This window comes from Scyliorhinus canicula, chromosome 1 (genome assembly GCF_902713615.1).
Source record: "Scyliorhinus canicula chromosome 1, sScyCan1.1, whole genome shotgun sequence".
NCBI classification, from domain to species: domain Eukaryota; kingdom Metazoa; phylum Chordata; class Chondrichthyes; order Carcharhiniformes; family Scyliorhinidae; genus Scyliorhinus; species Scyliorhinus canicula.
Window position 1 is genome coordinate 80,406,687 of NC_052146.1, and position 14,079 is coordinate 80,420,765.

At 47.8% G+C, this 14,079-nt stretch overlaps 1 protein-coding gene across 5 annotated transcripts in view; it reads right to left on the reverse strand.

Moving 5' to 3' along the window:
* med15 (mediator complex subunit 15) overlaps positions 1–5,690 on the reverse strand; it is a 198,478-nt gene extending 192,788 nt beyond the window's left edge. The window contains exon 1 of one of the 5 annotated variants that reach the window (XM_038793925.1): positions 5,455–5,690. In XM_038793925.1, the coding sequence (XP_038649853.1) occupies positions 5,455–5,522 (68 nt within the window). In that variant the 5' untranslated portion in view covers positions 5,523–5,690. The remainder of the gene's footprint in view (positions 1–5,454) is intronic. The other 4 variants (XM_038793946.1, XM_038793917.1, XM_038793935.1 and 1 more) reach the window with 4 other exon arrangements.
* Between the last annotated feature and the right edge of the window lie 8,389 nt (positions 5,691–14,079).

Genomic DNA, 14,079 nt, shown 5'->3' on the forward strand with positions numbered 1-14,079 from the left:
GCCACCCAGTTTCTATGATTAAGCTAGTCCCACTTGCCCGCATTTGGCCCATATCCATTTATACCCATCCTGCCCATGTAACTGTCTAACAGCTTTTAAAAGGAAAAAATTGTGTCCGCCTCTACCACTGCCTCTGGCAGCTCATTCCAGATGCTCACCACCCTCTGTGAAATAATTTCCCCTCTGGTCTCTTTTGTAACTCTCCCCTCAAACCTGTGCTCTCTATTTCTAGACTTCTCTACCTTTCGAAAAAATGTCAACTATCTACCTTATCTATGCTCCTCATTAATTTATAGACCACTATAAGATCATCCCTGAGCTGCATACGCTCCAGGGAAAAAAGTCCCAACCTATCCAGCCGCTCCTTATAGCTCACAGCATTAAGTCCTGGTAGCATCCTCGTAAATCTCTTCGGCACTCTTTCTAGTTTAACAATATCCTTCCTGAGCAGAACTGAACACAGCATTCCATGTGCGGTCTTAACAACTTCAACAAGACGTCCCAACTCCTGTATTCAATATTCTGACCAATAAAACCTAGCAAGTTGAATGCCTTCTTCACCACGCTGTCCATCTGCGACTCTACCTTCAAGGAGCTATGAACCTGTACCCCTAAATCTCTTTGTTCTGTAACTCTCCCCAACTCCCTACCATTAACTGAGTAGGTCCTACCCTGATTTGATCTACCAAAACACATCACCTCACATTTATCCAAATTAAACTCTATCTGCCATTCATCAGCCCACTGGTCCAATTGGTCAAGATCCTGTTGCAATCTTATATAACTTCCTTCATTATCCACTATGCCACCAATCATGGTGTCATCTGCAAACTTACTAGCCATGCCTCCTACATTCTGATACAAATCATTAATATAAATAACAAATAACAGTGGACCCAGCACCAATCTCTGAGGCACACCGCTGGTCACAGGCCACCAGTTTGAAAAACAACCTTCCACAACCACCCTTTGGCTTTGGTCGCCAAGCCAATTTTGCATCTAATTGGTAGGTAGCCTACCCTGGATTCCGTGAGATTTAACCGTTTGCAACAACCAACCATGCAGTACTTTTTCAAAGGCCTTGCTAAAGTCCATGTAGACAACGTCGACTGCACTGCCTTCATCTACCTTTTTGGTTACCCCTTCAAAAAACTCAATCAAATTTGTGAGACATGATTTTCCACTTACAAAGCCATGCTGACTTTCCCTAATTAGCTCTTGCCTGTCTAAATGCCTGCAGATCCTGTCCCTCAGAATACCTTCTCACAATTTACCCACTACAGAAGTACGGCTAACCGGTCTGTAGTTCCCAGGCTTATCCCTAAAGCCCTTAGCCCTTCTTTAACAAGGGCACAACATTTGCTACCCTCCAATCTTCAGGTACCTCTCCTGTGGCTGTCGATGATTCAAATATCTCAGCTAAGGGGCCAGCAATTTCCCCCCTAGCCTCCCACAACGTGTACAAGATGTCGGCCTCCCAACTCTTCTGTACAGTGCAGGAACTTGGACTACATACAGACGTCACCTCAAGTCCCTGGAGAGATACCATTAATGCTGTCTACGGATTCTCCGCATCAACTGAGAGCACCAGCACGATCATCTGAAACCAACTCCGCTGGGCCAACCTTGTGCTTTTGATGTCAGAGTCCCGACTGCCAAAGCAAATCTTCTCCAGTCAAGGAAAGTTCCCGAACAAAGGAAGCGCTTCAAAGACACCCTGCAGGTTTACCTCAAGGATGCCTACGGTGCTGAGGACCCAGGTTCGATCCCAGACCCGGGTCACTGTCTGTGTGGAGTTTGCACATTCTCCCCTTGTCTGTGTGGGTTTCACCCACACAACCCAAAGGTGTGCAGGCTAGGTGGATTGGGTACTCTAAATTTATATTTTAAAAAGGTTTACCTCAAGGAATAAAACATCAAGTCAATGCCTGGGAGACCCTTGCTCAGAAGAGACCTACTTGGAGGGACCTTCCTGATTCAAGGACTGAAATAAGGAAGGCGAAGAGGAAGCATGAGGAAAGGCTAGCAGGCGGAGGTAAAACAAATAGTAAAATGTTCTTCAAACATATTAATAGTAAAAGATTAGTAGAGGATAGAGTGGAGTCCATAATGACAAGCCGGGTAAGCTGCTCATTGAAGCAGAGGGTATGCAGAGGTACTAAATTAGTGCTTGGCTTCGGTCTTTACCAGAACTGAAGATGGTGACAATGGCCCAGTTGAAATTGCGGGTGCTGAGCAACTGAGCAGTATAATGATAGATAAAGAGGTGCCAAAAAGGCTGGCACCACTCTAGGTAGAGAAGTAGCCAAGCCCGGATGGGATGTATCCTAGATTGCTCAGAGAGGTAACGCAGCGAATTGCAGAGCCGTTGACAGAAACTTTCCAGGTCTCTCTGAACACATGATTAGTCCCGGGAGACTGGAGGATTGCAAATGTGATGCCGTTGTTTAAGAAAGGGGCAACGGATAACCCAGGAAACTACAGACCTGTCAGCTTGACAGCAATAGTTGGAAAACCGATGGAGGCCATAATACGGGATAAGATAAATATACACTTGGAGAAAAATAAGTTAACACCAGACAGTCCACATGGCTTTGTATGGGACAGATGTCTGACAACGTTAATTGAGTTCTTTGATGAGGTAACATAGGCAGTGGATGAGGGTATCATTGTTGGTGTTGTATATTTGGATTTTCAGAAAGCATTTGATACGGTGTCACATGGCAGGTTGGTTAGCAAATTTTAAATGTTTGGGATTGATGAGTCCCTGGCAGCATGGATTAGAAGTTGGCCAAGAGTCCCCATATCTCCTTGGGTCTCACCCCTGCAACCCAAAAATATGCAGGTGGATTGGCCACGCTACATTGTCCCTTAATTGGAATTTTTTTAAGTTGGCTAAGAGATAGGTAACAGAAGGTAGATGGGCATTTCTCAGACTGGAGACGGGTTGAAAGTGGTGTTCCCCAGGACTCAGTGTTGGGAGCCTTGCTTTTTCTTATTTCTATGAATGATTTAGAGGTGGGTGTTGAGGGAAATTTCTCTAAATTTGCAGATGATACTAAGCTAGGGAGAATAGTGAATTGCGAGGATGATGCTGAGTGACTTCAGTTGGCCAAATAGGTAGTCACCTGGCAGATGCAAATGAATTTCAATGCAGAGAAATGAGGGGTAATGCAACTGGGAGAAGAAACCTGGGGACACAATACATGCTTAATGGTACAGCTTTGAGGGGACTAAAGGAGCAGAGGGTGCTCGGGGTTCAAGTGCAAAATTCTCTGAAGGTGGCCAGGAAAATTGAAACACTTGTTAAGAAGCCTTATAGGATTCTTGAGTTTATAAATAGAGGCACAGAGTATAAAAGCAAGAAAGTGATGCTATACCTCTACAGATCACTGGCAAGACATTTGGAGTATTGTGTTCAGTTCTGGACATCTTATTTAAGGAAGGGTGTTAAAGCACAAGAGACTGCAGAAGAGAATTACTATAATGATGCCAGGAATGAGAAGTTTTAGATACAATGAAAGATGAGAGAAATTGGGTTTGTTCTACGTAGAGCCGAGAAGATTAAGAGGTGACCTTATTGAGGTGTTCAAAATTATGAACAATTTTGACAAGGTAAAGAAGGATATTCTGTTTCCACTAGTTGGTATGTCAGTGACTAGGGGTCACAATTTCAAGATTGCTAGGAGCGAGATGAAAAGAAACTTCTTTACTCAGAGTTGTTGGGGTTTGGAATGCACTTCTTGGGAGAGTGGTGGAGGCAGATTCCATAGGCGGTTTCAAAAAGAACTGGATATATGTTTAAAACTGCTGAATATAGAGGGCTATGGCGATAGGGCTGGGGAATGGGACTAGCTGGGTAGTTCCTTCTGTGCTGTAATATTCTATATCCCTATAATTCTTCAAGAGGAGGCCCGGAAAAGGAGCCCAAGAATTAAATACCAACAATCTAGAATCCAAGAACCAATCCCACCACTGCAGGAGCGTATGGTCAAAGACGCGGCTCTAGGATTGGACTCATCAGCCACACAAAAACCCATCCATGACCAGTAACAGAGTTTCTTTTTTTAAATAAATTTAGAGTACCCAATTATTTTTTCCAATTAAGGGGCAATTTAGAATGGCCAATCTACCTATCCTGCACATCTTTGGGTTGTGGGGGTGAAACCCACGCAGACACGGGGAGAATGTGCAAACTCCTCACGGACAGTGACCCAGGGCCGGGATTCGAACCCGGGTCCTCAGCGCCGTAGGCAGCAATACTAACCACTGTGCCACCGTGCTGCCCCGTAACAGAGTTTCTTAGGTGAACACACATACTCGTTAGCAAACGATTGCCGAAGAATAATAATTTAGGGGGGTATCGCAGGTATTTAGGGAGGTGTCGGGGGTATTTGAGGGTCTTTAGGGAGTATTTAGGGGGCTTGTATTTGGGGAGGGGGTTGAGGGGCATTTAGGAAGTTGGGGGTTATTCAGCGGGTCTGGCTGTATTTAGCGGGTCTGGCTGTATTTAGCGGGTCCGGCTGTATTTAGCGGGTCCGGCTGTATTTAGCGGGTCCGGCTGTATTTAGGGTGTCTGGCTGTATTTTAGGGGGTTTGGCTGTATTTAGGGGGTCTGGCTGTATTTAGGGGGTCTGGCTGTATTTAGCGGGTCTGGCTGTATTTAGCGGGTCTGGCTGTATTTAGGGGGTTTGGGGGTATTTAGGGGGTTTGGCTGTATTTAGCGGGTTTGGCTGTATTTAGGTGGTTGGGGGATATTTAGGGGATTGGCGGTATTTAGGGGGTTTGGGGGTATTTAGGGGGTTGTTGGGGTATTTAGGGGGTTGTCGGGGTATTTAGGGGGTTGGGTGGCTATTTAGGGGTTGGGTGGATATTTAGGAGTTGGGTGGATATTTAGGAGTTGGGTGGGTATTTAGGGGGTTCGGGGGGTATTTAGGGGGTTCAGGGGTATTTAGGGGGTTCAGGGTTTTTTAGGGGGTTGGGGTGTATTTAGGGGGTTGGGGGGTATTTAGGGGGTTGGGGGGTATTTAGGGGGTTGGGGGTATGTGGGGGTTGGGGGGTATGTAGGGGGTTGGGGGGTATGTAGGGGGTTGGGGGTATTTAGGGGGTTGGTGGGTATTTAGGGGGTTGGAGGGTATTTAAGGGGTTGGAGGGTATTTAGGGGGTTGGAGGGTATTTAGGGGGTTGGAGGGTATTTAGGGGGTTGGGGGGTATTTAGGGGGTTTTGAGGATATTTAGGGATATTATGGGGGCCGGTCCCGCCTCCTCTCAGTTCCGGACTCTAATTCCTGAAGCAGCCACCGCCGATCCTCCGCCCCCGCAGGAAGCTGCGAGTCGGCGGCGAGGCTCAGGAGAGCCCGAGGTCTCTCTCCCGGTGTCAGGGCCCAGCTTCCATCCCCGGCTCGCGCCGTGTTTCCGAGTCCCGGGCCCGGCTCTGCCGCTCCCCATACTCACATCTGCGCCACCACTTTCTGCCGAAACGCGAGGCTCCGCCAGTCGCTGTCGTTCACATTCACATCCATGGTGCGGCCGGACTGACTCACCGAACAACGCACAGCCTGACGGTCAGGGGCAGGATCGGGAGGAGCCGGCAGGCGGGAGGAGTCCTCCCACCGCACGCGGCGTCAAGACCTCCCACCATAGGGGGCCCTGAGTCCTCCCACCGCACGCGGTATCAAGACATCCCACCACAGGGGGGCCCTGAATCCTCCCACCGCAGGGGGTGCCGACTCCTCCCACCGCAGGGGGTGCCGACTCCTCCCACCGCACGGGGCGCCGACTCCTCCCACCGCAGGGGGTGCCGACTCCTCCCACCGCACGGGGCGCCGACTCCTCCCACCGCAGGGGTGCCGACTCCTCCCACCGCACGGGGCGCCGACTCCTCCCACCGCAGGGGGTGCCGACTCCTCCCACCGCACGGGGTGCTGATTCAGTGCCATCTGATTGAGATGACAATGTCCGAAACTTTAGGAAATAAAGATCCTTTGCCCTCAATATCTCCACATAGAATAAGCTGCATTCCCAACAAACAATTTATTCAATCAGGGTGTCCTGTAAATTTTAAATTCTGTGTCACTGACGCTTCTCCAGTGAAAGGGATGGAAATTCTCAAAAGAACATCAGAATTTTTAAGATCAGGAAGCCTGCCAGACCTACTATTAGTAATAATAAATATTAATAATAAATGGCAACACCTTATTCCTTAATCATGGACCCCGCATGTCCACATCAGTTCCTCAATTACACCTTACATATTATGATTCACCTGAGGAAGGAGCTGCGCTCCGAAAGCTCATGTTTGAAACAAACCTGTTGGACTTTAACCTGGTGTTGTAAGACTTCTTACCTTACATAGAAACACATGGAAAATTGGCGAATCATAGAGTCATACAGTACATCAAGCCTGCAGCGACAAAATTACACTAAATCTACACAAATCCCACATCCCAGCACTTGCCCATATCTCAAATGGTATGATATTTCAAATGCTTATCTGAGTACGTTTTAAAGATTGTTAGATTTCTTGCCTCAACTACCCTCCCGAGAGTGCATTCTAGATTCCCACCACTGGGTGAAAAAACTATACAACAAATCCCCTCTTAAGTCTCTTTTCCTGCCCCTCACCTTAACATTCTGCCCATTTATTATTTGCCTTTCAACTAAGGGGAATCACTGCTTTCTATCCACACTGTCCATGGTCCTCATAACCTTATATACCTCATTCAAGTCCCCTCTCAGCCTCCTCTGCTCTAAGAAAAGAGCCTTTCCAGCCTCTCATCATAGCTCAAACTCTCCATCCCAGGCAACATCCTGGTGAATCTCCTCTGTACCCTCTCCAGCACAATCACATCCTTCCTATAGGAAGGCGACCAGAACTGCACAAAGTACTCCAACTGTGGCCTTACCACAGTCCTGGACAGCTCCAACATAACCTCCCTAATCTTACAATCAATGCCATGACTGATAACAGTAAGAAGTCTTCAACACCAGGTTAAAGTCCAACAGGTTTGTTTCAAACACGAGCTTTCGGAGCACAGCTCCTTCCTCAGGTGAATGGCGAGGACCTCACCCCAGTCCAACGCCGGCATCTCCACATCATGACTGATGTGTCTGTTTAACTATCCTATTAACCTGTCCTGATGCCTTCAGGGATCTGTGGCACAAGCACCCCAAGATTCCTGTGTTCCTCTGAACTTCCTAGTGTCCTGTCATTCATTAAGTCCTCCCATTATCATATTCCTGTACCGGCTGAAATTATTCATGAAAACCCCGCCTTCTCAACCTTGCCCCATGCCTTTAGTTTGGTGATCCTCAGGTTAAATCACCACCAGTCAGCTCCACCCCCTCAAAGGGGTCATCTGGGACTATAGTGACTTTACTTTACCTTGTTACGTTACTCCTTCCACTTTGAGAAAGGTGATGTGTATTGGGGAGGGGTGGGACAGTCAGGGGGAGGGGGTGTCTTACCTTTTGCGTTCGCTGCATTTGATCTCTTTTTAGACTTAGATTTTCTGAGTTAACCCTGAACTGTGCTTCGGGTGACCTATCCACACCATCACCAGGCATCACAGAATTTTTACAACACAGAAGGAGTCCATTTGGCCCAGTGTGTCTGTGCTCCTCTTTGACGAGCAATTGAATGGAGTTATTCCTCTGCCTTCTCCACATAAACCTGCACATTCTTCCTTTTCAGATAATAATCCTACTTAAATGCCTCCGTTGAAGCTGCCTCCACCTCACTCTTCACCCTAACCACTCACTGTGTGAAAAAAATTCTCCTCATGTCTCCATTGCTTCTTTTGCCAAATACCTTAAACCTAGGAACATAGGGGTTAGGAGTTGAAGCAGGCCATTCAGCCCTTCAAGTCTTGTCTATCAAAAATCTGTTTAACTCTGCCTTAAATAAATTTTTGAAAACATTCTTGTGATGTGAATGTCACCGGCTGGGCCAGCATTTGTTACCGATCCTGAATTGCCCTTGAACTGAGTGGCTCACTAGGGAACAGTTAAGAGTCAACTGCATCACTTGTGTGGGTTCGAGTCCGGGTAAGGACGGCGGATTTCCCTGAAGGACATTAGTGAACCGGATGGGTTTTTATGGTAATTGGCAATGGTTACCATTTGACTTCTAATTCCAAATTTTTATTGAATTCAAATTTCACCATCTGCCATGGTGGGATTTGAACCCAGGACCCCAGAACATTACCCTAGGTCTCTGGATTACTAGTCCAGTGACAATACCACTATGCCACCAACTTCCCTGGGCCAGCCTTCACTGCATTTTGGGGAAGAGAATTCCACACACTAGCAGAGGGCAGCAGAGCGGAGCCATTGATTGGCTGTTGCGGGGAAAATTTAGCATCAGTGCATTGCAGTCACTGTATCCAGAAGGTGTATCTGAGCAAGACACCCTCCGTGTTCGAGTGAAGGCAAGCATCCAGCAGAGGGCAGCAGAGCGGAGCCACTGATTGGCTGTTGCAGGGAAAATTTCTGGGTATCCAGAAGGTGGTTTGTGGAGGAGCTGTTGTCAAGTGACAGTTAAACCCCAAACACTTCTTCAGTGTTTCTCTCCCTACCTCCTCCTCTAATCAAAAAAGGTGCAGGAAGGCAGTGCATGTGTCCCCTGCGGTCATCTCCCTCCAAAACAGGTATACCGTTTTGGATACTGTTGGGGGAGATGGTTCACCAGTGGAAGGCAGCAGTAGCCAGGTTCATGGTATCATGGCTGGCTCTCCTCTACAGAAGGGCGGGAAAAAGAGTGGAAGGGCTATAGTCATCGGCGATTCAATTGTAAGGGGTGTAGATAGGCGGTTCTGTGGTCGAAAACGAGACTCCCGAATGGTATGTTGCCTCCCAGGTCCATGGGTCAGGGATGTCTCAGATAGGCTGCAGAACATTCTGAAGGGGGGGGAGGGGGGGGGGGGGGTGAACAGCCAGTTGTCGTGGTGCACCAATGATATAGGTAAAAAATGGGATGAGGTCCTACAAGCAGAATTTAGGGAGTTAGGAGCCAAGTTTAAAAGTCGGACCTCAGAGGTAGTAATCTCAAGATTGCTACCAGTGCCACGTGGTAGTCAGTGTAAAAATGAAAGAATAGGCAGGATGAATGCGTGGCTTGAGAGATGGTGCAGGAGGGAGGGGTTCAGATGTTTGGGTCATTGGGACCGGTTCTGGGGGAGGTGGGACTACTATAAATTGGACAGTCTACACCTGGGCCGGACTGGAACCAATGTCCTTGGGGGTGCTTTTGCAACGCTGTTGGGGAGGGTTTAAACTAATGTGACAGGGGAATGGGAACCAAATGAGGTTAGTGGACAGTAAGGAGGTAGTAACTAAAGCCTGTAAGGAACTAGATCATGAAGTCAGCGTGACTAAGGGGAAGAGTAGGCAGGGAGCAGATGATGAATGCAAAGGGACTGGTGGTCTGAGGTGCATTTGTTTTAATGCAAGAAGTGTAGTAGGTAAGGCAGATGAACTTAGGGTTTGGATTAGTACCTGGGAGTATGATGTTATGGCTATTACTGAGACATGGTTGAGGGAAGGGCATGATAGGCAACTAAATATCCCAGGATATCGATGCTTCAGGCGGGATAGCGAGGGAGGCAAAAGGGGTGGAGGGGTTGCATTACTGGTCAGATAGGATATCACAGCTGTGCTAAAGGAGGGCACTATGGAGGACTCGAGCAGTGAGGCGATATGGGCAGAGCTCAGAAATAGGAAGAGTGCAGTAACAATGTTGGGGCTGTACTACAGACCTCCCAACAGCAAGCATGAGATAGAAGTACAAATATGTAAACAGATTATGGAAAGATGTAGGAGCAACAGGGTGGTGGTGATAGGAGATTTTATTTTTTCCCAACATTGACTGGGATACACATAGTGTCAGAGGTTAGATGGAGCAGAATTTGTAAGGAGCATCCAGGAGGATTTTCTAGAGCAGTAAATAGTCCAACTCAGGAAGGGGCCATACTGGACCTGGTGTTGGGAAATGAGCCCGGCCAGGTGGTTGAAGTTTCAGTCGGGGATTACTTTGGGAATAGTGATCATAATTCCGTAAATTTTAGAATACTCATGGACAAAGACAAGAGTGGTCCTAAAGGAAGAGTACTAAATTGGGGGAAGGGCAACTATATCAAAACTCGCGAGGAGCTGGGAAATGTGGACTGGGAGCAGCTGTTTGAAGGTAAATCCACATTTGATATGTGGGAGGCTTTTAAAGAGAAGTTTATTAGAGTGCAGGACAGACATGTCCCTGTGAAAATGAGGGATAGAAATGGCAAAATTAGGGAACCATGGATGACAAGTCCTGGCTACTGCTGCCTTCCCCTGGTGAGCCATCTTCCCCAACAGTATCCAAAACGGTATACCTGTTTTGGAGGGAGATGACCACAGGGGACACATGCACTGCCTTCCTGCACCTGCTTTTTCTCTGCCTTTTGACCACCCATTCCCTTTCTCCCTTAGCAATCCTAATCTGTGGTGTGACCAATTCGCTAAAAGTGCTATCCACGTCCTCCTCAGCATCGCGGATACTCCAAAGTGAGTTCATCCGCAGCTCCAGAGCCGTCATGCAGTCTAACAAGAGCTGCAGCTGGACACACTTCCCACACATGAAGAAGCCAGGGACATCAGCCACTTTCCTGAGCTCCCACATTGAGCAAGAGGAGCATAACACGGGTCTGAGATCTCCTGCCATTTTTTATCTTAAGCTGAACTTAGTCCAACTATAATATCAAATAATAGATAAATGAAAAAGGAAAAGAAATGGTAAAGAAAAGGAAAAGTGATTGGTAATTTTTCTTTGTTCTTTGTTCTTTATTCTTTGTTCTTTGTTCTGATGATAATCTAGAGAAAAATAATATTGCCTCACTGCCATATTAAACAATTATCTCTTATTTTTAAACTGTGTCCCTAGCTCGAGGCTCCCCAACAGATGGAAACATCCTCCCAGCATCCAACCTGTCAAGTCCCGCAGGACCTTGTATGTAAGATCACCAAGAAACCATAGAATCCCTACAGTACAAAAGGAGGCCATTCAGCCCATCATGTTTGCACCGATCATCTGAAAGAGAACCTTACCTAGGCCCATGCCCCTCACCATAACCTCACCAAACCTGGAATGGGTGAGGAAACCAGAACACCCGGAGGAAACCCACGCAGATACAGGAGAAAGTGAAAACTCCACACAGTCACCCAAGGCCGGAATTGAACCCGGGTCCCTGGCGCTGTGATGCAGCAGTGTTAACCCTGTGCCACCATGCTGCCCCTGTCTATGTGGTCTTTGGAAGTTCTCCCCGTGTGTGCGTGGGTTTTCTCCGGGTGCACCAGTTTCCTCCCACAGTCTAAAGATGTGCAGGTTAGGTGAACTGGTCATGCTAAATTGTCCAAGGTTGTGCAAGTTAGGTGGGGTTACGGGGATAAGGCAGGGGAGTAGGCCTAGGTAGGGCGCTGTTTCAAAGGGTGAGTGCAAACTCGATGGGCCGAATGGCCTCCATGTGCACTGTAGGATTCTATGGACAAAATAATCATCCCTCTCACTGACTACATGTCATTGCCTCGCAGGATCTCCATCTGATCGGGCCACGCTATCCAGAGCCGTTCCCCCCACTGCCACCCAAGAGACCACCTTGGAGGAGAGGTGACCACATTGAGGCATCACATCTATCACCCCCACCTTCCACAAGCATTGAGACACACACCTCGGTGGGCGACATTAGTGGACAGGCGTCTGGGGCACAATCTTGTGAACACCATATAGTTGCTGATGCACATCAGGTGGAGGCAGGAACATTCAAAGGAGACAGCAGTCGGAGGTCGGCTGGATTCCAGGACCCAGCTTGGACACAGTCAGATGCCGATCCCCTGGACATCATTCTTCCAAACCTGATGCAGATGATGGGATATAGCAGTGAGATTCAGGAGGGGATGTCAGCGGCATTCCAGCAGACAGAAAGCCATTTAGAGGAGTCCCAAAGGCGGCGAGCGCCGGAGATGAAGCTGACAATGTGTGGCACCGAGACCAACACTGCTAGGGTAACAACTGCAGTGGAAAGCCTGGAGCACAACATCCGCGTCCTGAATGATGGTGCCCAAGGCATGGCTCAGTTTGTGATGACCATGGCTGAGGGCCTCGATAATAATGATAATTATCTTTATTGGTGTCACAAGTAGAATTACATTAACACTGCAATGAAGTGAAAAGCCCCTAGTCGCCACATTCCGGCGCCTGCTCGGGTACACTGAGGGAGAATTCAAAATGTCCAATTCACCTGACAACCACGTCTTTTGAGACTTGTGGGAGGAAACCAGAGCACCCGAAGGAAACCCACGCAGACACGGGGAGAACATGCAGACTCAGCACAGACAGTGACCCAAGCCAGAATCAAACCCAGATCCCTGGTGTTGTGAAGCAACAGTGCTGACCAGTGGTCTACTGTACCGCCCCATATTATCATGTTTCAGTCGCTGAGGGACATGTCCCAGACACAGGTGGACATTGCCGAGGCACTGCAGAGCATGGCCCAGTCACCAAGGAACATTTGGGCAGCACGGTAGCACAAGTGATTAGCACTGTGCCTTCACAGCACCAGGGTCCCAAGTTCGATTCCCGGCTGGGTCACTGTCTGTGCGGAGTCTGCACGTTCTCCCCGTGTGTGCGTGGGTTTCCTCCGGGTGCTCCGGTTTCCTCCCACAGTCCAAAGATGTGCAGGTCAGGTGGATTGGCCATGATAAATTGCCCTTTTGATGGTGCCTTTTGATTTGGGGGACCATTGGGTCTTATTTGTCTCCTCCCATAGCCTAATATTATTGGTGGTGTTTGGCCAGTGTATCCTAAGGATTCTTCTGAGGCACCTGTTGATGAAGGATTGGATTTTCGACAACATTGCTTTGGTGGTACTCCATGTTTCCGAGACATAAAGGAGAACAGATTTAATGTTGGAGTTTGAAGATCTTCAGCTTTGTGGCTTGGTGATCTCTCTTGATTTCCAGATGTTGGAGAGAATGATGTTCTAGTATTCCCAATTCTGATCTTTACATCCTCGATTGTCCTACCGGTAGCACTTATGACACTATTCAGATAGGTAAAAGATGTTACTTCACCCAACTTGGTGTTGGTTATCTTAATAGAGTTGCTGTTTCTGGTGTTTATTTGCATTATCTATATTTCTATATTGATGTTAAGGCCAACTGCAGCCAATATTTGCTTCAAATGATGGGTTTTATTTTGCATATGTATGTAGTTGTGTGATAATAAAGCCAAGTCGTTCGCAAATCTTCCAGCTGTTTTGTGAGGAGTATGTTGTGTGCCGTTTCTTCTGCCTGATGTTGTTTGCCTAACAATCCAATCAATCAAGAGCAAAATTAGGAAAGTGAACAGTCTTGTCTCACGCCCGTTTGTAAATTGAATTTATCAGAGAGGGCTCTTCTTTGAAAGGTTCAACAGCTCATTCCACCATACATATTCTTCATGAGGGAGATTATTTTCCCTGGAATGCCATTGCTCGGCACAACGGTAGCACAGTGGTTAACACAGTTGCTTCACAGCTCCAGGGTCCCAGGTTCGATTCCCGGCTTGGGTCACTGTGTGTGCAGAGTCAGCACATTTTCCCCGTATCTGTGCGGGTTTCCTCCGGGTGCTCCGGTTTCCTCCCACAGTCCAAAGGTGTGCTGTTAGGTAGATTGGCCATGCTAAATTGCCCTTAGTGTCCAAAAAAGGTTAGGTGGGATTACTCCAGCAGGGGGCAGCAGAGCAGAGCTTCTGATTGGCTGTTCCGGGGAGATTTGCATACGTGCAGTGCGGTCAGTGTAAGTTGAAGGTGCACCTGCATCAGTGACCCGAGGAGTTCGACGGAAGTCAAGCATCCAGCAGGGGGCAGCAGAGCAGAGCTTCTGATTGGCTGTTCCGGGGAGATTTGCATACGTGCAGTGCGGTCAGCGTAAGTTGAAGGTGGTTTGTGAAGGGGCTGTTCTCGAGTGACAGCTTTACCCGAAACACTACTTACGTAGTGTCTCCCACCCATCCTCCTCCTCTAACAAAAAAAAAAAAAAAGTTCTGTCCGTTGGATTGCTAAACTAACA